The sequence below is a fragment of the Chenopodium album genome, chromosome 7, assembly GCF_948465745.1.
Source record: "Chenopodium album chromosome 7, dcCheAlbu1.1, whole genome shotgun sequence".
Classification (NCBI taxonomy): Eukaryota; Viridiplantae; Streptophyta; class Magnoliopsida; order Caryophyllales; family Amaranthaceae; genus Chenopodium; species Chenopodium album.
The window spans coordinates 76175340-76196708 of NC_137840.1; the positions used below are offsets into that span (position 1 = coordinate 76175340).

Consider the following 21369-nt stretch of genomic DNA (forward strand, 5'->3'; position numbering starts at 1 on the left):
TATTCCTTACAATTAATGTTTACAATTTGATAATCTCACTGCAAATACATATTGATTAATCATTATTGCAAAAATACATTTAAGAAAGAGCTAAACATTTTTGTAATCTGAATATATAAAATGAGTTTTGAATGATATTAATTAGGCTGTAATGTAAGAATATAATTAAAGATGGGCATGGGCCGTGCCGGCACGCGGGCGGCACGGGCCCAGCACGATTCCGGCACGGCACGGCACGGCGGCCCACCTGTGGGCCGTGGGCCGTGCCGTGAACAAAAATCTGGGAATCGGCACGAGGCACGGTGGCCGGCCCGTGGGTCGGCACGCGCGGCACGACACGTGGCACGGTCTGGCACAGCAGTGGTAATTTAATTTTTATTATATGTATTGTTGTTTTTTGCTAAATTAATAAAATTATTTATAAAAACTTAAACATAATTAGATAAATAATTTTTATAACCTTAGTTAAAATAAAGTTTGTTCAAAACAAAATATATTAACATTAACATAAACACAAATATAAATTAATAACATTATTTATATAAAATTAAGTTGTACTAAAAAATATTTATATATCGTTTTTTTTTTACGTTCATTTAAAAAAAAAAAAAAAAAAAAAAAAAAAAGTGGCACGGTTTGGCACGCGGCCCGGCACGGCACGGCCCGCCAGGCACGTGGGCCGTGCCGTGCCGTGGGCTGGGGTGTGCCAAATTTAGGCACGGCCCGCCGCGAAGCCGGCACGGCACGCCCACCACCGCGGCACGGCACGACCCGTTGCCCATGTTTAAATATAATCATTGTGTTCACATGAATCACATCTATTGATATAAAGCGGATAACTAAGGTAGATAAAAAAAATACTACAACTACAAGCCTATAGGATGATTTACAAAAATATAGCTTTTAAGAAACTTATTTACGGTTTTGCATTGGAATGAAACTTATTTACGAAAATATGTTCCACGTAGGCTTGGAGATACATTTGGGGGCAATTTTTTTCTTTAGAGACAAACCGCTACCTTATGTAGCGGTTATAGTCTAAAACCGCTACTTGAGGTAGCGGTTTGTCATTAGTACTCTAAGTAAAGATACATTTAATCAATTTATGAAAAGTGAAACCGCTACCTCAAGTAGCGGTTTTAGTACATAAACCGCTACTTGAGGTAGCGGTTTTACTTTGAAAAATAAAAAAATAAAATAAAAACTTATCCGAGCCTACGTGGACAGTAATTTCGTAATTAAGTTTCATTCCGACGCAAAAGTGTAAATAAGTTTTAAAATAACCATACTTTCGTAAATCATCCCCTACAAGTACTAATTGAGCTTTCTCAAGGTTGTGTGAGGTATAGGGGTAGAAAACACTTAGACTTACGAAGTGCGGATAATAATACAGACCTTTTCTTTTGGGTGTTTAAAGAGCCACAATGATGGGTGAGAATCGATCCCAAAATATCTTAAAATCGGGCAGAAAAATAACAAATTACTTTAGCAAGATGGTTCAAAATTTCACTTAGGCAATAGTAGTACAACTGTACATTTGTACAATATTGGAGTATTGGACTAGGAAAATAAAACACAATATTGACCCTTTTGCAATCTTTACAAAAACACCCCTATATCAAACATCAAGTTATGAAATTATCCCATCACTCATTTCCCAAACAATGGCATATTTGTAATTGTAACGTCTTATTTGGGGCAAAAGCCTTGACTGTACCATCTCAGCGCCAAAATCACCCACTACATATATCAACCCTCTCTCGTCCCTGTAATCAGTTCAGCACAACAAATTCAAACCTCCATTTTCTCTCTCATCAATGGCTTCCATTGAACCAGATAACAACAACCTCATTCCAGAAGAAATCACCGAAATTCCACCTCCACCAGAGAAACTACATTCTCCTTCTCTTCAACGTCATGTCGCCTTCAGCGTCGTCAACGAAAATGAAGAAATCGACATTAACAGTAGCAGCAGCTCCGCCGTAACAACCACCGAAGAAAGTGCTTCTTCGTCGGAGAATCCAGACGCCGGAGGTTCGGAGAAGAGTTCGATTACTGTTGACAGTGTTTGTCTCGAAGCAACGCTGCGTCCAGTTTCAGTCAGGTCTTCAACTTCGGCTGCAAACCTCGAGAGCTTATGCGAGAAGACCGGAAGCGCCGGAAAATGCAACGGAAATACGCCGAAATCAGGAGGTACGGTGAAATCCAACGGTGCTAATGGATATTTTCAGCATCCTATTCCTATAGCAGAGCATCCAATGGTGAAGGAGGCTTGGAGCTTGTTAGAGAAATCTTATGTTTATTACAAAGGAATATCTGTTGGAACTGTTGCTGCTTCCGATCCTAGTGCTGAGGCGCTGAACTATAATCAGGTATATTTTCTCTCTCCTCCATGGCGTCTTTTCGTCGTTTCATTAGTTTTCAAAATTTGCCGGCGAGAATTTTTACTGTGATTTCTTGAGATTCTAGTTTGATTTGATTTTTAATCTATGCGTAAATGATCTGAAGATTTATTAGCAATTATCATTACACTTCTTATTTTCTAGCTTTTGGTCCTTTGATGTTGTTTCTTAACATTTTTCCAGATTTTAGTTGGTCATCGTTTGGAGTAGAATACTTTAGTGTTGTTGTTTTTAATCTACATTTTCATGAATTTGTTCATTATTTTGAATAAGTACTGCATAATTTAAATTTATGGCGTACATTAATGCTAGATTGCTAGACGGTCTCTGTTTTTCTTCTTTTTTTTTTAAAAAAAAATTAAAATAAAATTACGGAGTAGCGAACATTTATTCCGTATCTGCTTAGCTTTACTGGAATTTTTGTTGATTATTTTGTAGAACTGTTTGACATTTATGAATTTGGAATTCTCGAGTTTGTGAGGATAAATTTGTTTTCCGTGTTTGTTCTGGAGCTTACGCAGCAGATTTCTCTGGATTTATTAGTTGTCATTTTGATTTAAATGATTATACTATCCACAAATTGAAATATAAAGCATAGCAGGTAAATAGGTAATGATTCCGTAATACTGAGAGCAAACTTTTCCTGTTGTGCTAGGTCATTGAAAAATCATGTTATTTGTTGCTGGTTGCACAACCAAATTTCCATGTCTAGATGCAATTGACGTGTATTTCTATTTAAAATGGTGAATAGGACGCATAAAATGTACTAAATCTTGAGCAATGGCCAATGTGATATGCTACTATTTGAACACAATTAGTGTAACTGTCAATTTGGTGTTGTGCACTGGGGTGTACGCAAGAGCCCTAGCCCCTAAAGTATAAGATATTAAAGCTGGTAGATAGACGTGATTCATTTGGCAAGTAACTTAGTAAGAAGTAACAGTTGTTACCCTGATAGATAGTATACGTCTTCTTAAAGACCTAAGATTATTGCTGCTAAATTATTCATGTTATGCTGGCCTTTTATATTGCATTGCACAGTGTTGCCTGAATCATTCATGTTTCACTGGCTTGAATTTGTCATTCATGCTTTGTAAACCACAAGTGAAAAGTTATATGTTGGTCGAAACTTGAAGAACTATCAGATACAACTTTTCGTGCATGGTCTTCAACTCTTCCTACATGATTATTGGACTTGGAATACCAAGGTTTTGTGTGTGTGTGTGTGTGAGAAAAAAAAAATACTAGTTAAATTTGAATCTCAATGGAATGCACATGACAATATTGCAAACAGGTTGTTACGTGTTTAATGCATGAATGCTCTAGGCTGTGTATGAACTATCTATACACTTTCTTTGAATTATGCTTGTAATAGAACTGTATTATATAGCCAGTAGCTCATGGAGTTGGACATTTGAATATTTTATTTTGATGCAGAGTTGATATAAAAAAGGGAAAAGGTTATGAAATTTGGATTGACCAAGCCATCAGAATTTTAATTTGAGTGACCAATTTCTTGTCACTGAGATTAGTCAACTTCTGATCCTTACTTTTCCAATTATTGAATGTTGAATTAGATAATAGTCGGGGAAGCAGGGAATCCGGACTTAATTTTATCATAGCTCAACTTAGCAAATATAATGGGCAGGTAGCTTGTAGGTGTTTTGATTCTCCCCTGATTTGGTGATATATACAGGTCTTCTCAAAAACCTTTAATTCTGCAATAGGATGCAGAACTAGGCATATCGATGTTGCACCATCCATGTTTGCCTTTGTCACTCATGTACATAATTGGCTCGGTCAGTGGTTCTGAAGTGATTTGTCAAGTAGCTCTATTTGATTATCAAGTTTTGAATAATCATACAACCATACGAGCTGCAATTGTCTAAGATGAACTTATTAATAAGATACTTGTCCGCACTTAACAAATTCATAATTGGGGTTTCAGATGTAGGTAGTTAGGTAAGTCCATAGCTGGTAAGTGTTAACCACAAAGATCAGCTAATTAGGTAAATCCGTATATGTTTGTGGCTCTCTAGAATTGTTCACAGCTAAAGTACTAATTCACAAATGTCATTTTATTTATGTACTGCATTTGTCTTTGATATTCTTGAAATGAACTATGAGGATTTGCACGTACTGATTTACTTTTTCCAATGTATAGGTTTTTGTGAGGGACTTCGTTCCTAGTGCTCTAGCTTGTCTAATGAAAGATCCCCCTGACACAGAAATTGTGAAGAACTTCTTGCTGAAAACTCTCCATCTTCAAGGTCGTGAAAAGAGGATTGATAACTTCACTCTTGGAGAAGGTGTAATGCCAGCAAGCTTCAAGGTTGTGATAGACGAGAAAAATGAGCGCGTGAAGGAAATTCTGGAAGCGGATTATGGTGGCACTGCAATTGGAAGAGTTGCACCTATGGATTCTGGGTTCTGGTGGATTATTTTGCTGAGGTCATATGTCAAAAGCACAAGTGACCGCTCACTGGCAGATCAGCCTGATGTGCAGAAAGGCATGAAATTGATCCTTGACTTGTGCCTCTCTGATGGTTTTGACACTTTCCCATCGCTACTCTGTGCAGATGCATGCTGTATGATTGACAGAAGGATGGTTAGTTTCTTGTTTACCGTTTCCCTTTTATGGTATTGAATAATGTTTCACTTGGTTAATGTATAACCACTGTAAAAAAAAAAAGTAGCATTTTGAAACTACAAAAGCCTATGCTTCTTCTATTTTGGATTAAATCACTTCTACCTAAAAATCTTGGAAACTCCTCTGATGATGTCTTAAAAACTATAAGTGAACAGATTTGGTAGTTATTCGAAATGAAACGTAATTGCTGTGTGACTGCTGTTTAAATTGTTTGTAACATGCCTGCCTGGAGTGCCTGCTTCCATTTTCTTACTAACTTTATCCATCATCATCAATTGGGTAGGGAATATATGGGTATCCAATTGAGGTTCAGGCTCTTTTCTTTTTTGCACTGAGATGTGCCAAAAACATGTTGAAAGAAGTGCCTGACAACAAAGAATTGCTGGATAAGATCAACTCCAAGATCAAGGCACTTAGTTACCATATTCGGACATATTACTGGCTTGATTATACCCAGTTGAATAACATATACCGCTATAAAACAGAAGAATACTCTCACACTGCTTTAAACAAGTTCAATGTATCCCCGGAGTCAATTCCTGATTGGCTATTCGAGTTCATGCCCTTACGAGGTGGTTATTTCATTGGCAATGTCAGCCCAGCTCGCATGGATTTCAGGTGGTTCTTACTTGGTAACTGTATTGCTATCTTAAGCAGTCTTGCGACACCAAAGCAAGCATCAGCTATAATGGACTTAATTGAGGCTCGTTGGGATGAGTTAGTTGGAGAGATGCCCTTGAAAATCTCTTATCCGGCGCTAGAAGGTAATGACTGGAACATTATCACAGGGTTTGATTCCAAGAATACTCGGTGGAGTTACCATAATGGTGGATCTTGGCCAGGTGAGTTTCCTGATACAAATTTTACTGACTTCAAACTTAGTGCTCCGAGATTTTTCTACTTTGTGTATTTGTGGCTTTGTTTAACACTATATAAGCTTTAGAATTTGAATTTATCTTCAAGTTACAAGACAAGAATTTAACTTCATATTTATGATTGATAATCTCTGACATGTTGACAATATGTCTGTCGGTCTGTGTTTCATGCAGTGATTCTGTATGGAGTTGTAAACATACAACTTTCTTTTTTTTTTTCCTCTAGGATGCATTTCTCATGCTATTGCAAAACATTAGAAGCTTATGCATTATTATTAATTACATTCGTAAATATTGCAGTTCTGCTGTGGTTGCTGGTATCTGCATGCATCAAGACTGCGAGGCCTCAGATGGCCAGAAATGCCATTGAGCTGGTGGAGAAACGCCTTTCCAATGATGGCTGGCCAGAGTACTATGATGGGAAGACAGGTCGCTATATTGGTAAGCAAGCAAGAAAGTTCCAGACATGGAGTATTTCTGGCTACTTGGTCGCCAAGAAGATGCTTGAAAATCCAGCCAATCTTCTGCTGGTCTCACTTGAGGAAGACAAGACAATTGCCAAGCCCAAGCTCATTCGCTCTGCCTCGTGGAGTAACTAGCCAGTCGTCTTCTTCCCACTTCTTTGGATCGCTTTTAGTAAACAACACTGGTGCTAAGTATAGGAAATGCTATTAAGGCTGTAAATAAGAGAGGTGAAAGGTAAAAACTGTTCTGTGCATATTTTGACAGGAATTTTACATCTTAATACTGTCTATATTTTGTTGCATCTATCAGAACATTGATAGGGTGTTTGCATTGGTGGCTACCTAGCTAATATGATGATTACTGATATGCTCATAGCTCATTTGTTGCTCTTTTAACCCCGGTTTATGTCAGATTGTCTGAAAATTGGACAGTGAAATGCTCGACATCAGTTGCAGGACTTGCAGCTCTAGTTTATTATGGGCTGTCTTACTCATCCTTTTATGTCAGATTTGGGAGAATCAGCAGTTTTATGCAAGTCTCGCAGCTTATAGATGTTGGCATATTACTTGAGTTTTCTTCATTGTTTCCTTTCGTGGGCGTGAATAAATTTAGGGAATGAAGATTCATAATTTTTTTTTTTTTTTTTTTTTTTTTTTTGAGAAAGTCATAAAAATTAACTAAGAGTAAGCTTGGTTTACGCTATAAAAAGGTGCAATTTTCATGAATGCGCATCCGGGGAATCGAACCCCGGTCAGTACCGTGGGAGGGTACTATGATACCACTACACTAGATGCGCTGCTGACAAAATTTTCTGAAATATTAAAATAAGTATAATTATGTATTTATTTTTGACCTTTTTTTTTTTTTTTTTTTTGTAAGGAAAATGGCCCTATTGTGCCGGAATCTCTCACAGATCCTTCCAGCCCGGGTTAGTAGGTTAGGCACATTTGAAGTGAGGGGGGGAGGAGGGTAAGGGAATCCTCATCCCAAAGTTATTTATTTTTGACATTGAACAACCAATTTTGAACTCTAATCAAAGCAATACATACGGTATTATATTTGTAAATTTGTGCTTTCTCTTCTTTACTTCACACATATACAAGTGATAAACTGACAATCAGGCAAGGCTTAGACTTTCTTACCAAATTTTCAAGTTAGTTGTAAGAATTAGAATACAAGGGCAAAAGGCAATACACATAGTATACAACTATGCATCATAGCAACAAGTCCAACAACTACTAGTGACTGTGCTGCTTGTATGGTTTGGTTGGGAATTCTTTTGAGTGTTTTGAATAAGTTTCATTGAAATTTTGCACACAAGTCGGTCAAGGATAAATAAATTCTAAATTGTATGACTTTATGTCATTTGAAGAAGGTAGAATATATCAAGTTAGATTAGTCTCAGTTTAGATCACTTGTTTGAATTTGACAATATTAATTGAGTTTATCTTTACACTAATCTAGTACTCGTAGAATAAAATTATTAATAAGTGGCATATATTACTAGTTAAATTTGATTTAGTGTTTACTTTTTTTTTTTTTTTTTTTTTTGGAAACAGATTTAGTGTCTACTCTACAAACATATACTTCGTATAATGAATTAATGATGATTAAACTCAAATAAAAAAAATAAAAAAATGGTTAATTTGATTGGAATCTTTAGCTTTCTTTTATTTATAGTTTTTTTTTTTTTAATTAATAATTAGCCATAAGAAAAGATAATCTTTCATTTACTCATATGAAAAGTACACAGTAGTATATAAGTTGGTCCTGCACCCATGTACTTGTATTTAGCTAAATAAATATTGTAGAATCAGAGATTCAGAGCGAATTTAAAGCACAGTTATCTTAATCGAGAAAATAATGGAAAGGTGCAGCTTCATATCATGGTTGGGAACAAACGTAGTAACAGCATTCTTTGCTTCACTCGAGCGTTGCTCTTGTATTAACGTCTCCACCACCGACGTCGACGACGCCGCCACCAACCAGGAGGAGCCCGTGCTCCGCCGCGTCACCACCACCACCACATCTTCTTCGACTCATCAAAACTCAACCAATTCTGTCGTTTGATTCACCTTTCTCTCTCTTCTTAATTAGGGTTTTGTGTTTTTAATTTTCGATTTTAATTAGTTATTATTATTGTTTATCAGGTTAGATTAGGTTTTGTATAGCAAATTAGCAGTGTCGTTAACTATACAAAACAATCAATTACTCCGTACAAATTTTTATTTGTACATTTATATATGCGGATTATCTGGTAATTTTAGAAAATTTTAATTCAATTGTTGCCCAATTTCATGACAATCTCAGTAATTTGTGAGTTTTATTTTTTGTAATGCTACTTTTTATTGTGTTTGTTTCATTTATCATAAATTCTCCTCTTTTCATTATAATTTGGCGTTAAATTAATTGTTTTTTTTAACTGAATGAATTAAATCAAATTAGCCTTAGACGCTGAAAATTTTGTGCCTGCAGATTTATTGGATAAAAAAAAAAAAAAAAAAAAAAAAAAAAAAAAAAAAAAAAAAAAAAAAAAAGTATAATTTCTGGAGTAGGTTTTTTTTTCCTCAATAATTTTAAAGTACATCATTATTCTTTGATTGTGATGCTTAAGGTGATAAAAGGAGGTCAGTCCAAAAATTTATAAAGCTTGCTTCTAAACTGGATTTCTATGATAATCTTCAATTTGTTTGTGGATTTGTGGTTATAGTTGAGCCTTGATTTGCTTACCAGCCATCATGTAAGTGTATGTCCAATGCTGTTAATGTTGACAATGCTTTCTCTTGTCTGAAAGACCAACTTAAATCTATTGATTTGATTGCATTGCCTTAATGACATTGTTTGTGTTTTCGGAACTCATGAGTCATGACGACATGACCCACAATGTTTAGGCTTGTGTTCTTGAGTCTTGATGTGTGATGGAATGAGTTCTGGTTAGTGTAGATTGTTAGTTCATAGGCAAAACTGAAAAAATATCTGCACTTGGGTTCTTCATGGCAATTATATTGAATTCTGGTCTGTGTAGTTTTTTGAGTTCATTGACAAAAAACTGATAGGGAATTTGCAGTGGAGTTCTCAGCAAATCTTTTGGGCATACTTTAGGATTTATCTGCTTACAATTGGATCGGATCATGCAAGAAAGTGAAAATTGAGAATTAAGCTAAATTTTATGCTCTTTGTGGCGCATGTATTGAATTTTGATCTGTGTAGAGCTTGCTTCTTGATGCTTTAGATTTCACAATCAGATTATCTTTTGAACAGCCATGAGTTAGTAGATTAGCCTGAGAGTTTTATCTTTATGAAGTAAACATAGTATATGTTCTTATGTACAAAATGATTTTTGTTGGAAATCTTGCTATTTATCTGTGATGTTTTAGCATAGTTGCATCTAAGTTGTGTTCATACTTTACGAGGGATGAAGGGCAGAACACTAATGAGTGAAGTGACTAAGGGGTAGGATATGTTTAAACAAATAGAAGAGAGTAGAGACTAACTGGTTCTAATCTGCATTGCCTTGTTCTTTATACTAGCATTTACATTCTTTTAGTGATTCTTAGTGACTATACTCCATAATAAACTCTAGAATTTGAACCTAGTTGCTGCTCCAACTTGCGTGATGGTAGACATGATCAGCCTTCACTTTCTTTCCCACAGACTAGCATCAACACACAACGAAGGATAATGTAGAGTCTTGTTCGTATTATCTTGAAGCGCTTCTCCTTTTGAGCTCTGTTTTCAGTTGAACCCCTTGCCAGATGAATTGGAAGTCTAGTAGTCATTATTATTGCTAGGAAACTTAAGTTAAGGAAACAATGTCGATGGATGATGATAGAGGGTTGTGGAGGGTGAGGGAGAGAGCGCACAGGCGTCTTAACGAGGGTTAGTATATATATAGAGAACATAGAAGCCTGTGGCTAACCAGATAAGCAGGAAGACCTACTGGTCCTCTGCTGGAGAATTTCTGGGGTTCTTGCTTGGACTCTGAAGCCTGACTTTCAAATGCAGTTACAAAACAACTGTTTTTCTGTAATAATATATTATAGCTAATTATTTATTGTTTTCTGAAATAAAAACAAGTTCCGAGTTTGAACAGAAGAATTTAGTTTTTGTAGTAACCAATTTTATGGACGTTTCTGATACTTGGTCAATAGCTCGAGCAAAATAGGGAATATTAAGAGCTAAAAAACATGAAGCATCCAAGAGGCTTAGCTATTGTGAACCTTTTTATTTCTTTATAATGCTAAAAAATAAAAAGAGAAAAATCTAACGTATTAGAGATTCATGCTGTCATCATTCGTTCATCATTACGCAACAAATATGAGCCACATACAGAGTTATACTTCTGAATAGAACGACTTGCAGAAGCATAGTGATCAGTTGATCTCTGATTCCGAATGTTATCAGTTATCACCAGCATTTTTAGGATCAAAATTTGGTGATCAAGTCCAGCCGGGAAGGCACTCTTATTGGTACACACCATATTGGCGCATATGATGTACATGAGCAGCAAACTAACGTGTGTCAATGTGTCATGCAGCTCGTGCCACCCGAGCTGGTTTGGGGACGTTGGCTTAGCTGGTCATGGGACCTTCATTCTTCAATCACGAATTTATGATACTCCTAAGTCTAATGAAACACGTTTTTGCAAATCTATATACTTCGTATAAGAATAATGCTAAACAAAAATATAAAAACCTAACATATAGGAATTATGTTGAACATTACTCCAATGCATTAATCCGTAATATATAAAAGAATCATTTACAACCAATAATTTTTTTACAATGTAGCATAATACATACAAGTATTATTTTCCTCCAATATTATTAAAGAAAAAAGAGCACGGATTAAAAATAATCAAATAAAAAGATGAAATGAGTACACTAGAAGAATGCCATAATTCTAAGCAATGAAGACATGTCAAAAAAGCCATAGAAGCTCCTCCATATCAAAACATGAAGTAAATGGGGCCAGAAAGGCGTGCAAAAGGTTGTGTTTTGCAAAAGCCCGGCCAAATCTTCTCTTTCCAATCACCTTTTACTCCTTTCTGCCTTCTCCAACCACTATTGTTTCACATTTTAACCTTGTTTGCCTACTTGCTTTAAACATTGCCTTCCTTTGACCTTTGCCTTCATCATGACCTGGTGTTTTGTTACCAATTATCATAAATTGCATGGAATTCAGTATATACACTAGTTCGTGTCGACGACTACAGCTTTGTGCGCAACAATTGGAGTATAATTTTGGCACAACAAAAATTGATTTTGGCACATTCATCGTGAGAACACAATTTACGAATTATGATTGCTCTTCTCACAACAAGGTAAGGTATGCCATATACAGTTCACCTAAAATAGATAACACTGAGTAAGGAAGTGACTTGAAGTACAACTTACAGTACCTAAACATGTGGCCACATTATATAAGAATTTCGTAGAATTAACTTGCATGTATGTATTTTTCTCCAATCAGTTCACCACCATTTGTGTACTCGGTTACTCCATCATCACTGGTCATTGACCATCCGACCACTTTTGTCCCACCATATATAAAGCTCAACTTGAAATACTAATATTTTCACTCTACTCTAACAACATAATTTTGTCACAATTATAATAATGATATCTAGTAAAGTACATTTAAAAATCATTATTATTTTATTAATAGTGACTAGACTGGCTACTAAAAAAAGAAATCTTACGACTATTATTTTCGACTTGGGGTACATGCATACAATTTATTATAATTATGCTAAATTAATATTCCCCGGTTTTTTAAATAATAGGCCAAAAAAAAACAGAAACTTGCCTAAAATAGATACGTGGCCTATGACAACGGAATTATTTATCTAACCCCGGCCAACAAATGCCGCCTTCAGTCAAGATCTAGCAAAAGTATTCCCTCTCTATCATCTTCACTAGTCACTACTCACTACTCACTAGTCCTCTGGTACAACAGACTTGTATGTAACAACTTTCTTTGGGAAAAAGAAAAACTGAGGTATAACTATAATTACTTCTCCAAAACCCAAAAACATATTCTGAGAGAATCAGCTTAAAATAAATAATCAATGAAATCTTCTTAAACACAAGATCAGGTTCGCAAAAACCTTCATTTATACTGCAAACCAAAGAATTGTAACATAAGGTGGTCACCAAAATACCAATTCACCATCATCAAACATAGCTTGAATATATAATGAAAACTAAAAAATAATAATGAGTTACCTACGGAAGCATGGCTGAACCAGTGAACCACCCCTAAGACATAAGATTCATTTGGCATATCCGAAATAGTTTCAAGAGATCCGATTTCTATCATCTACTCACTTGCACATATATTCAGGTAGTAGGGTGACTTTTGTCGTCTCACACTCTCACATACCTTCCTCAAGAGCGAATCTCCAACTGATTAGATGGTAAACCATTTTGAAATCAACACCTTCGTCACTAAGCAAAATTACATCTGCCTTGAGCTTTGATCATCAAACAGGAAGACCTTGGCAAAAAAAAAAATCCAGGTTTTACAAATCATTGCATAACTTTACAGAGTACAATAGTACACAACACATATTAGACTTTGAGTAGTACATCATACATCTCCTAATATTATATACATGAACTATAATTACTACTACAATGTTAACATGAACGACTTTAGTAATCTACTAAATAAGATGTAAACGTGTATTAATCACATTTAGGACCCTATCTAATGTAATAAACATCATAGCTATTCCATCTTAACAAAAATCATCCAAAAGTAGCTTGACAGGCCCTAGCAAAAACCATAAGTGAAAACCAGCAGTGAAAGAGAGATTGCTTCTTCAGGGAGCAACATGAAACCAAGAAAAAGAATGTATTTTTTTTTTTTCGGGAAAGGTATTGATAGGTCAAAAGCCAAAACTTTCCCCACATTAATCCAATCCTGTATGCTCATGCTCCAAACAACTTATTATCACCCATCCATGTTACAAATCATGACAGCTGAACAAATCAGCAAGGAGCATACACTAAAAAAAGCAAGTCCAACTCTCTCTTTCTTTTTTGAGTCTTTCCTATAAAACCATCTTCTTTACTGTAACAAGCTGAATTCTACTAAATAATTAGGATCAGTCTGCCAAGGATGAGCAATTCAGCAGCTTCTGCTATGTTATGGTTCATCTTGATATTACAAGCTCGAGTTCTACCAACAGCAGCAAGATGGTCAAGTCAAACATCAACCAAATTCTACGACTTTAAGGTCTCAGGCTGTCTTCCTTATCTTTTTTTCTTTTTTTTTTTTCTTTTTTTTTTTTTTTTTTTTGGTACTTTTCTTAAGCAAACTGCATTTTCACAAGTTTTATAAAATGCACGAGTTTGACACCTGGACATTTATCATGTCTAACAGTCATAGCTTAACCTGAGTAAACCTACTCTAAAAGGCTGAAAGCTAACCAATAAAATATGATTTGACTGAACGATATATGTTGTGACATATTAGGTGCAAACGACCAGGGTCACAAAGCTGTGCAACATGAAAGACATAGTCACTGTCAATGGCATGTACCCAGGACCAGTCCTTTATGCCCGAGAAGATGACAGAGTGACTGTCAAAGTTACCAATGACTCCCCCTACAACATCACAATACACTGGTATGCATAACACTCTGTGGTTTCTTTATACGATAATGTAGTGAACAATACTGATTATGTTATATTTATTTCTCAGGCATGGCGTTCGTCAGAAGCTCTCCTGCTGGTACGATGGTCCTTCCTACATAACCCAATGCCCTATCCAACCAGGGAATACCTTCACCTATAAGTTCACAATGGTGGAGCAAAAAGGCACCCTTCTATGGCATGCTCACTCCTCCTGGCTTCGAGGTACTGTGTATGGTGCCATTGTTGCATATCCCAAGACTAGGGTACCCTACCCTTTGAAACCTCCATATGAAGAACATATCATACTCCTAGGTAAATTATTTCTTTACTGAATCTGTAAGCTTCTTTTTCCTTCTGCTTATCTAAACTCCAATGCTAAAGATCCAAAAATGTTTGGCTAACACCTTCATAGGAGAATACTGGCTGAAGGACCTTGTGCAACTTGAGCATGATGTTCTATCAAGTGGTGGAAGTCCTCCACCGGCAGATGCATTTACCATTAATGGTCATCCAGGACCCAACTACAATTGCTCAACTAATGGTAAATGAGATAGCAATTAAGCTCTTATACTAATATATCATTGATCAAAAAGTCACACTATGCTTAATTAGTATTCAACCTACTTTAAAGGACTGAACCTTGAAACAAGCCAAAATAAAATAAAATATATATATTTGAAGGCTGATAATGTACTAATTGGTTTCCAAATGACATTTATGGAAGTCCTCCAATCTCTGATGACCTTGTTTAAATTGTTTACTACAGACACATATACACTTAATGTTCTCCCAGGGAAGACCTATCTGCTAAGGATAATCAATGCAGCCCTCAATATGGAGCAGTTCTTTGCCATTGCCAAGCACAATCTTACGATAGTTGAAGCTGATGGAGCATACACAAAGCCATTAACTGTGAGTCAAATCATGCTTGGTCCCGGTCAAACCATCAATGCTCTTGTAACAACTGATCAACAGATAGGCAAATATTCCATGTCTGTGGGTCCTTACATGTCTGCTAGGAATGTCACCTTCCAAAAGATTGTCTCCATAGGTTACTTCCAATACTCTGGCTATACTTCAAATAACTTTCCTTTATCTTCTACCCCATTGCCAAGCTTCAATGATACCCTGGTCATTAAGACTGTCATGGATGGCCTCCGGAGCTTGGGTGCTGTAAATGTCCCGAGGGAGATTGACACCAACCTTTTCATCACCATTGGAATAAATGTACAGAAATGTACCTCCAAATATCCCTCACAAAATTGCAAGGGAATCAACGGAGGGGTGATGGCAGCCTCAATGAACAATGTGAGCTTCAGAGAGCCTAACATCTCACTTCTTGAGGCATACTACATGAAGATCAATGGCCAATACACAGAAGATTTTCCAGACTTTCCTCTACAGGTCTATGATTTTGTTAATCAAGCTCCTAATGATATCCCTAACGATACTCAATCCATCATTGGAACTAGAACCAAGGTCATTGAATATGGGTCCAGAGTGCAGATAATCCTACAGGATACAGGGACTGTGACTACAGAGAACCACCCCATTCACCTTCATGGCCATAGCTTCTACGTGGTGGGATATGGTGCAGGAGATTACACCCCACAAGCTGCATCTTTCAACTTAGTAGATCCGCCTTATCTGAACACCATAGGAGTGCCAGCAGGTGGCTGGGCAGCAATTCGCTTTGTCGCAGATAATCCAGGTATGTTTATGTAATTCTCTTATTAAAATGTAGTCAGATAAATCCAGGGAATGCTAGAGTACTAATTACTAATAATGATCACACTAAACTCCTTTTGTTGTCAGGGGTATGGTACATGCATTGTCACATGGAAGTGCATATGTCTTGGGGACTGTCTGTGGTGCTCATAGTGAAGAATGGTCAAGGCCAACAAGAGACACTTCCACGCCCTCCAACTGATAGGCCAAGATGCTAGGATGAAAGCCAAGGAAGGTCTTTCTCTACAAGTCTACAATTATCCTTCCTCCTTTCCCCTTTTTTGAGAAAGGGGTGAGCCTGATCTTATTTTGCTTGAAAATAGTGAAAGGTAGACCTAGGATATTTGGTAAATACAACCAAAAGTTTTTTCTTCTTATTTTTTGGGGTGGGTGGTGGGGGGGGGGGGGGGGGGGGGGGGGGGATGAAGAGGGGTTGGTTTTGATTATTTTCAAGGAGATACTTCAAAAAAGACTTACAGAAAACACAAAGAATCAAAGATGACTTCATTTGTTCAACAAATATTGCCTACTTACAAGCATAGCAAATGTAAAAGTTGAATCAGAGAATTTCCAGCAGTAGATCAGTTAGAAGCAAATTATCAATGCTGTAGCTAAATGAGCACAGAATATTCAGGTTTAAGTGAGATTTGCTTAGATCAGTGCATTTGTAACAAACTTTTATCTTTGACATAAAATTGAATAGTAAAGGGGAATCAGCTCCAAGAACTATTAAACAGTAACCACAGGCCTAATGTTCCAATAGCACCAAAAAGGCAAAAACAAAATGGGAAGGTTAAAAAGGAATTACAACCATTAATTCAGATTTGAAAATGGTATGTTTGCGGAATGATGATTACCTCATGCAGTAGCTGAATACTTCTGGTGGCAGCCTTGCTTCAGTTTGCTCTACACTCTAAGATCGATTCCATGAATACATGCAATAGCTAACTATAAAAGTAAATGTTCTTATCCCTGTCCTGCCAATATAACAGGTCAAGTTAGATAGTGCTCTTATAAATATAATCAATATTTCCTCCTTAAGCGTCATATAATTCTACACATGTTGGTACCATGAATACATAATATTTCATCCCAATATGTGATGCTTCAAATAGAATGCTGTGAGGAAACAGGGATGGATTTAGCATTTCCAGCCCATTATAAATGTTTAAAAACAAACAGCTGATTGAGCAACAAGATGAGATTAGAAGAGATAAAAGTCACTTAGAGTTACAGTACTGCTTTATATAAGTGGAAAATGCAGCATGTAATTATATAGGAACACAACGAGAGAAATGAGAGCCACAGATAGTGAAATCTAGCAAGTCAAAGTCAAAAATGATGATAAATAGAGGTTATCTGTGAAAACTTATTAATTCATTCATAATTCATTAATAATGAAAGTTTTGGATTCAAGTTGTTACATAACTAAGATTTCCTTGACCGTGCTTACATTTCCAGGGAAGGGCCCCTAAAGATTTAAGCCTTGGATCAAAAGATATACATCTGTCATTGACTCACTGTCAATTATGTTCTTAAAATAAGAAAAGAAGAGACTACGGATTAATTTTCTCTGGAGTCCAGCATTTCTCTTCATTCAAATTCCTGTGACACCTATAGGTTAACCTTGTGTTAGTTTTTAAGTTCAAGTAATCCACCTGCACAAGAAAGAAAATAGATAGAGTGAGAGAGAAAATAAGAATAAACTAAGTTGACATTACTGAAGGAACTTTGAATCCAGCAAGACCTGATCAGGGTCTAAAACCAGCAGGCAAAATGCATCAACTGGGCCTGCTGAAGAATCTAAACTGAAATCTTTTGGTACTTCTTCAGTTATGGAGGGTATGCCAGGATCAGGACCCAAATACTGCAACCTTGACTTGAATGAACTAGCGAACCACGATTTCTCCCTTTGCTGCATAAAATTATCAAATAAAAAGGTGTTTATCGGTGTAAAATACAGCCAATCAATTATCCATAAATACAAGTCACTACAATGCTGATCGCAAATTCTCAATGCACTTGCTGCTTGTAGAGTAACATCTGGCTTCAGAAACTTCAGCAGACGGAAAATAAATACAATACCAAATTCTGGTCATTTCTATAGCACAATTGACAAGATGAGAACTAGCAATAGCATCACACTGTATTCAAGGGGACTTTACACTGGTGAATTCTTTGTAGGGCACAATGTGAATCAAGTGCACCCAAACACCTAAAACCCTGTAACTTCCATACAACAAAATGATGTAATGAATTCAAACCTAAGAACCTAGACCTAGTCCAAACTACAGACATTATTGAACTCTCAAAACTCAAAACGAAAAGAATTGTCAAATAGCTCATTATATTTATATGAATCAGAAGATGCTACGCTCACCTGGAGTTTAATGGTATCAGAATTTGACCCATCAATAATATCAATTCTTCCACTTATTCTGAACTGCTCCCAAGAGTCTATAAAATACCAACATATCTAGAAAGACAGCAAAATGAGCTCACACTTCATGGAATTCGGTTGAACTTTCAGCATCCAAAACCAATGTATGTAACTTATTCCGTAACAAGGTGGTGAACCTCAAAACTTAATTACCTCGGCAAATGGGCAGTGCTTAAGATCTTCAATCTGCAGAATGGGAAATAAAATCAAATATAACAAGTATTAGAAAAATCTTAGATGAGAAGTTACCGAAGAGAGTAAACCTTGAAAGGTTGTTATAAAAGGAAATTTTAGAACAAGACATTTGCAAGATACAAAATCACTTTCAGCATATTTAACATAATGGAACATAATTGGATGTTGTAGAAGTATTAAGAAATACTTCTTCAACGTCATAATATAGTAGCACATATAGGGATTTTTTTTATTTTCATAACATCGGTCATTTTAGCAAAGCAATGAAGTATTCAGTGGAATCTTCTCATCCTAAGCAGATTCTATTCTCTACCTTATCAGTCATTACTCTCATAAGCAACTTTTTTTCTCCTTTACTTCTAAGAGTTTTGTAACCCATGTGTTGAACCTTAATTAAATTATTTTACGAAAGTGAAATCTAGGCATTACTCAACCACTATACCACACTATCTATCACCTCAGCCCCCTGTTAAGAGAGGATGGTGAAGTAAAGAAGCGGAAAGGAGCTAATGAGTTATACAAATGACACATAACATCGTCAAATTGCCAAATCCCTATCTCATAGTTCTCGACCCTAATATCACATGGAGGTCCAATCTTAAAAAGTCTAGACAATCAAAAGCACTTCTACTCAAAGAGGTTACATATTTAAAAGGACTATGTAGAACAATCACATCAAAGGTAAGTGGTTTCTTAACACTTGACACAAGAAAAATATACTCCTTAGAAAACATGAATATCAAGATCTTCTAAGAATAACTAAAGGAAATAACCAGTTTAAATAATACGAGTAATAATCTATTACTAAAGCAAGAGAGCAGACTTTATAGACCTAAACTGAGCTTTAAGCAATATTTAACAGCACCATTCCATTAGGCATTACACATCCAATATCACATTACTTTAACAATGCTTCTTTTAATTTGAAAGAGGAAGTCATGGAGTACTATTTTTTATTCTTCCGACACATAACCAGAATCATATGATCTAAAAGTTCAATGATTCTTTAAATAGCACATTGTTGAGATGGCCGAGTTGGTCTAAGGCGCCAGATTAAGGTTCTGGTCCGAAAGGGCGTGGGTTCAAATCCCACTCTCAACAATTACTTTTTTTTTTTTAATTCGTTCATTTCTCCACCTCTTACTCTCTTACGGAGTACGTAATTGTACGACCTTGAAATGTTAGATTCTCTATGAATGAAGTAGGAAGAACTCTTCTACAGTATTTCTCTTTAATCTAATTTCGCTCCTTTAAACCAACAAGCAAACAAAAAAAAAATCATCAACATTAAAAATTTGGTATTCCCCGCTTATGCCTACTTCTCTATATTATGTGGGTAATTAATGAAAGAAATAGGCATATAATTAAGGGACGGGGCGAGTATGCTGCAATCAATAGTATTTATGAATTAACTATCTTAATTTTTGACTAATTGAAACTTCAAACAAATTTCTCCTGCAATAATTCTCACAATACATGTTCATCATTGACTAATAATCGAATATCCAACAACCATACTTTTAAATTCAACTTAATCTAGAGATTAAACCATACCTTGCGAGTACGACAATCAGTGTTGATCTGGATTTTATCTGTTTCATCTTGAAATCCCCTGAACATTATACAATGTATATATCCATTTATATTAAATTAAATAAAAAAATTTATAAATAAATAAATAAAACAATTAAGAAAAATAATACCTGAAAACTACAGTACGATTAGCAGGTTTCCCATTAGCTCCAACTGACGCCTACCCAATTAGACAAGCAATTGAATTTCAAGGATTAAAAAAAAAATATGTAAATTTGGCCTACCCAATTATAAAATCAATTGAATTTCAGGAAATTACAAAAATAAAAATGTAATTTGGGGAAAAAGATAAATGTTAATGAAAAAAAGGTGGAAATTTACAAGTTGGAAAAAAAGAGAATGCTTGAGGTGGGAATTGGCTTCGAGAGCATGAAGAAGAAGCTGCTTCCATGGAGTTGCAGTTGCTGTGTTCATCTCTTGCATATGACTCTCACGTGCGTCAGGGGATGCCTGATCTTTCTCAACTCAACTTTTATTTTTTCTCTTTGCTACTCTTCTAATTTTCTTGTTGCATTCATTGATCACTAATTAGTGGTTACTCACTTTAACAAGTGAACCCCTTTCCCTATAATATTATGGCCCACTTGTAGGGTTTTAGATACTCTAAGCGGAATTTCATGAATCTCATTCATACGCACCTAAACAAGATCACATGCATATACAAATAAAGGATCACATAATAGTTTAGAATTAACCTTTGATGCGTGAATTCCCAAGCTTTCTTCTACCTTCTTGCGGAGATTAGAGCCCCATTTGTTGCTCCTCTAATATTGGTCCACAAGTATAGATCGAACCTCCACCAATGCTAGTTGGACGGTAGAGATTAATCTCCTCCTCTATGGAGGGTTTCTAACCGGTTGTAGAGAGAGAGGAAGGGAAAATTATTACGTTGTTTCTTTTTGAGAGATGAACGTCTGTTCTATTTTTCCCCAAGCCCTTTATTATATATAATCATATTATCTAATTAGGGCAAGACTTATTCCTATCTTACTCCTTATGGCCAGTCATTCACTAAGCTCAACTTTTGGACTCGGTAGTCATGTTCGACCTAACACTGTAACGTGTGACCTCATAGGATCCATTTAGTTGGCATTGGTTTAACCCAATGATCAATATTGGTCTCTAGCAAGACGTAAAGACGACCCAACTAAACGAATTTATTATCTCCATAATACGATCCATATTATATTAGTAATTGCACGAGAGTCGAGGACACATTTCCTTCACCACTTCCGAGGGAAATTGATCTTGGCACACCGACAAGTAATTTTGGTACATTATGAAAAGTCTTGGAAGAGTATAATATATTGCTGTAAAGAACGAGTAGATTTTGGAAAGTCGATATTAAAAAACAATGTGAGTAGATTTTGGAAGGATG

At 36.0% G+C, this 21369-nt stretch overlaps 3 protein-coding genes and 2 non-coding genes across 5 annotated transcripts; 3 read left to right on the plus strand and 2 right to left on the minus strand.

The window, feature by feature from the left end:
* Positions 1-1817: 1817 nt before the first annotated feature.
* LOC145640708 (putative alkaline/neutral invertase F) lies at positions 1818-7011 on the plus strand. Its single transcript, XM_081691938.1, has 6 exons — positions 1818-2372; positions 4567-5010; positions 5336-5894; positions 6228-6518; positions 6590-6626; positions 6768-7011. Exons 1-6 carry the CDS (start codon positions 1818-1820, stop codon positions 7009-7011), a joined length of 2130 nt encoding a protein of 709 aa, XP_081548064.1.
* A 106-nt stretch (positions 7012-7117) lies between these two features.
* Positions 7118-7188, minus strand: TRNAG-CCC (transfer RNA glycine (anticodon CCC)). The gene has a single exon. It is a non-coding gene; the product is annotated as a tRNA-Gly (tRNA).
* A 6318-nt stretch (positions 7189-13506) lies between these two features.
* On the plus strand, positions 13507-16136 carry LOC145639675 (laccase-6-like). Its single transcript, XM_081690984.1, has 6 exons — positions 13507-13634; positions 13875-14026; positions 14103-14347; positions 14448-14576; positions 14802-15746; positions 15851-16136. Exons 1-6 carry the CDS (start codon positions 13518-13520, stop codon positions 15979-15981), a joined length of 1719 nt encoding a protein of 572 aa, XP_081547110.1. The 5' UTR covers positions 13507-13517; the 3' UTR covers positions 15982-16136.
* A 976-nt stretch (positions 16137-17112) lies between these two features.
* Positions 17113-20526, minus strand: LOC145639676 (pyridoxine/pyridoxamine 5'-phosphate oxidase 2-like). The gene is made up of 7 exons (XM_081690985.1): positions 20313-20526; positions 20102-20151; positions 19953-20010; positions 18357-18389; positions 18144-18239; positions 17511-17678; positions 17113-17421 (listed from the first exon to the last, which is right to left on the minus strand). The coding sequence occupies exons 1-7, from the start codon at positions 20412-20414 to the stop codon at positions 17320-17322; spliced, it is 609 nt and encodes a 202-aa protein (XP_081547111.1). The 5' UTR covers positions 20415-20526; the 3' UTR covers positions 17113-17319.
* TRNAL-AAG (transfer RNA leucine (anticodon AAG)) lies at positions 19419-19499 on the plus strand. Its single transcript has one exon. It is a non-coding gene; the product is annotated as a tRNA-Leu (tRNA).
* Positions 20527-21369: the final 843 nt, after the last annotated feature.

What these genes read in the sequence shown, in the direction of transcription:
- LOC145640708 (XM_081691938.1), top strand. Translation starts at nt 1,818, where the DNA reads ATGGCTTCCATTGAACCAGATAACAACAACCTCATTCCAGAAGAAATC. An exon ending in GTATGATTGACAGAAGGATG is followed by an intron (nt 5,011 to 5,335) that starts GTTAGTTTCTTG and finishes TCAATTGGGTAG; the next exon opens with GGAATATATGGGTATCCAAT. An exon ending in GTAAATAAGAGAGGTGAAAG is followed by an intron (nt 6,627 to 6,767) that starts GTAAAAACTGTT and finishes ATATGCTCATAG; the next exon opens with CTCATTTGTTGCTCTTTTAA.
- LOC145639675 (XM_081690984.1), top strand. Translation starts at nt 13,518, where the DNA reads ATGAGCAATTCAGCAGCTTCTGCTATGTTATGGTTCATCTTGATATTA. An exon ending in CCAAATTCTACGACTTTAAG is followed by an intron (nt 13,635 to 13,874) that starts GTCTCAGGCTGT and finishes GTGACATATTAG; the next exon opens with GTGCAAACGACCAGGGTCAC. An exon ending in AGAACATATCATACTCCTAG is followed by an intron (nt 14,348 to 14,447) that starts GTAAATTATTTC and finishes ACACCTTCATAG; the next exon opens with GAGAATACTGGCTGAAGGAC.
- LOC145639676 (XM_081690985.1), bottom strand. Translation starts at nt 20,414, where the DNA reads ATGCAAGAGATGAACACAGCAACTGCAACTCCATGGAAGCAGCTTCTT. An exon ending in AATCGTACTGTAGTTTTCAG is followed by an intron (nt 20,011 to 20,101) that starts GTATTATTTTTC and finishes TATAATGTTCAG; the next exon opens with GGGATTTCAAGATGAAACAG. An exon ending in TGGTTTTAGACCCTGATCAG is followed by an intron (nt 17,422 to 17,510) that starts GTCTTGCTGGAT and finishes TTTCTTGTGCAG; the next exon opens with GTGGATTACTTGAACTTAAA.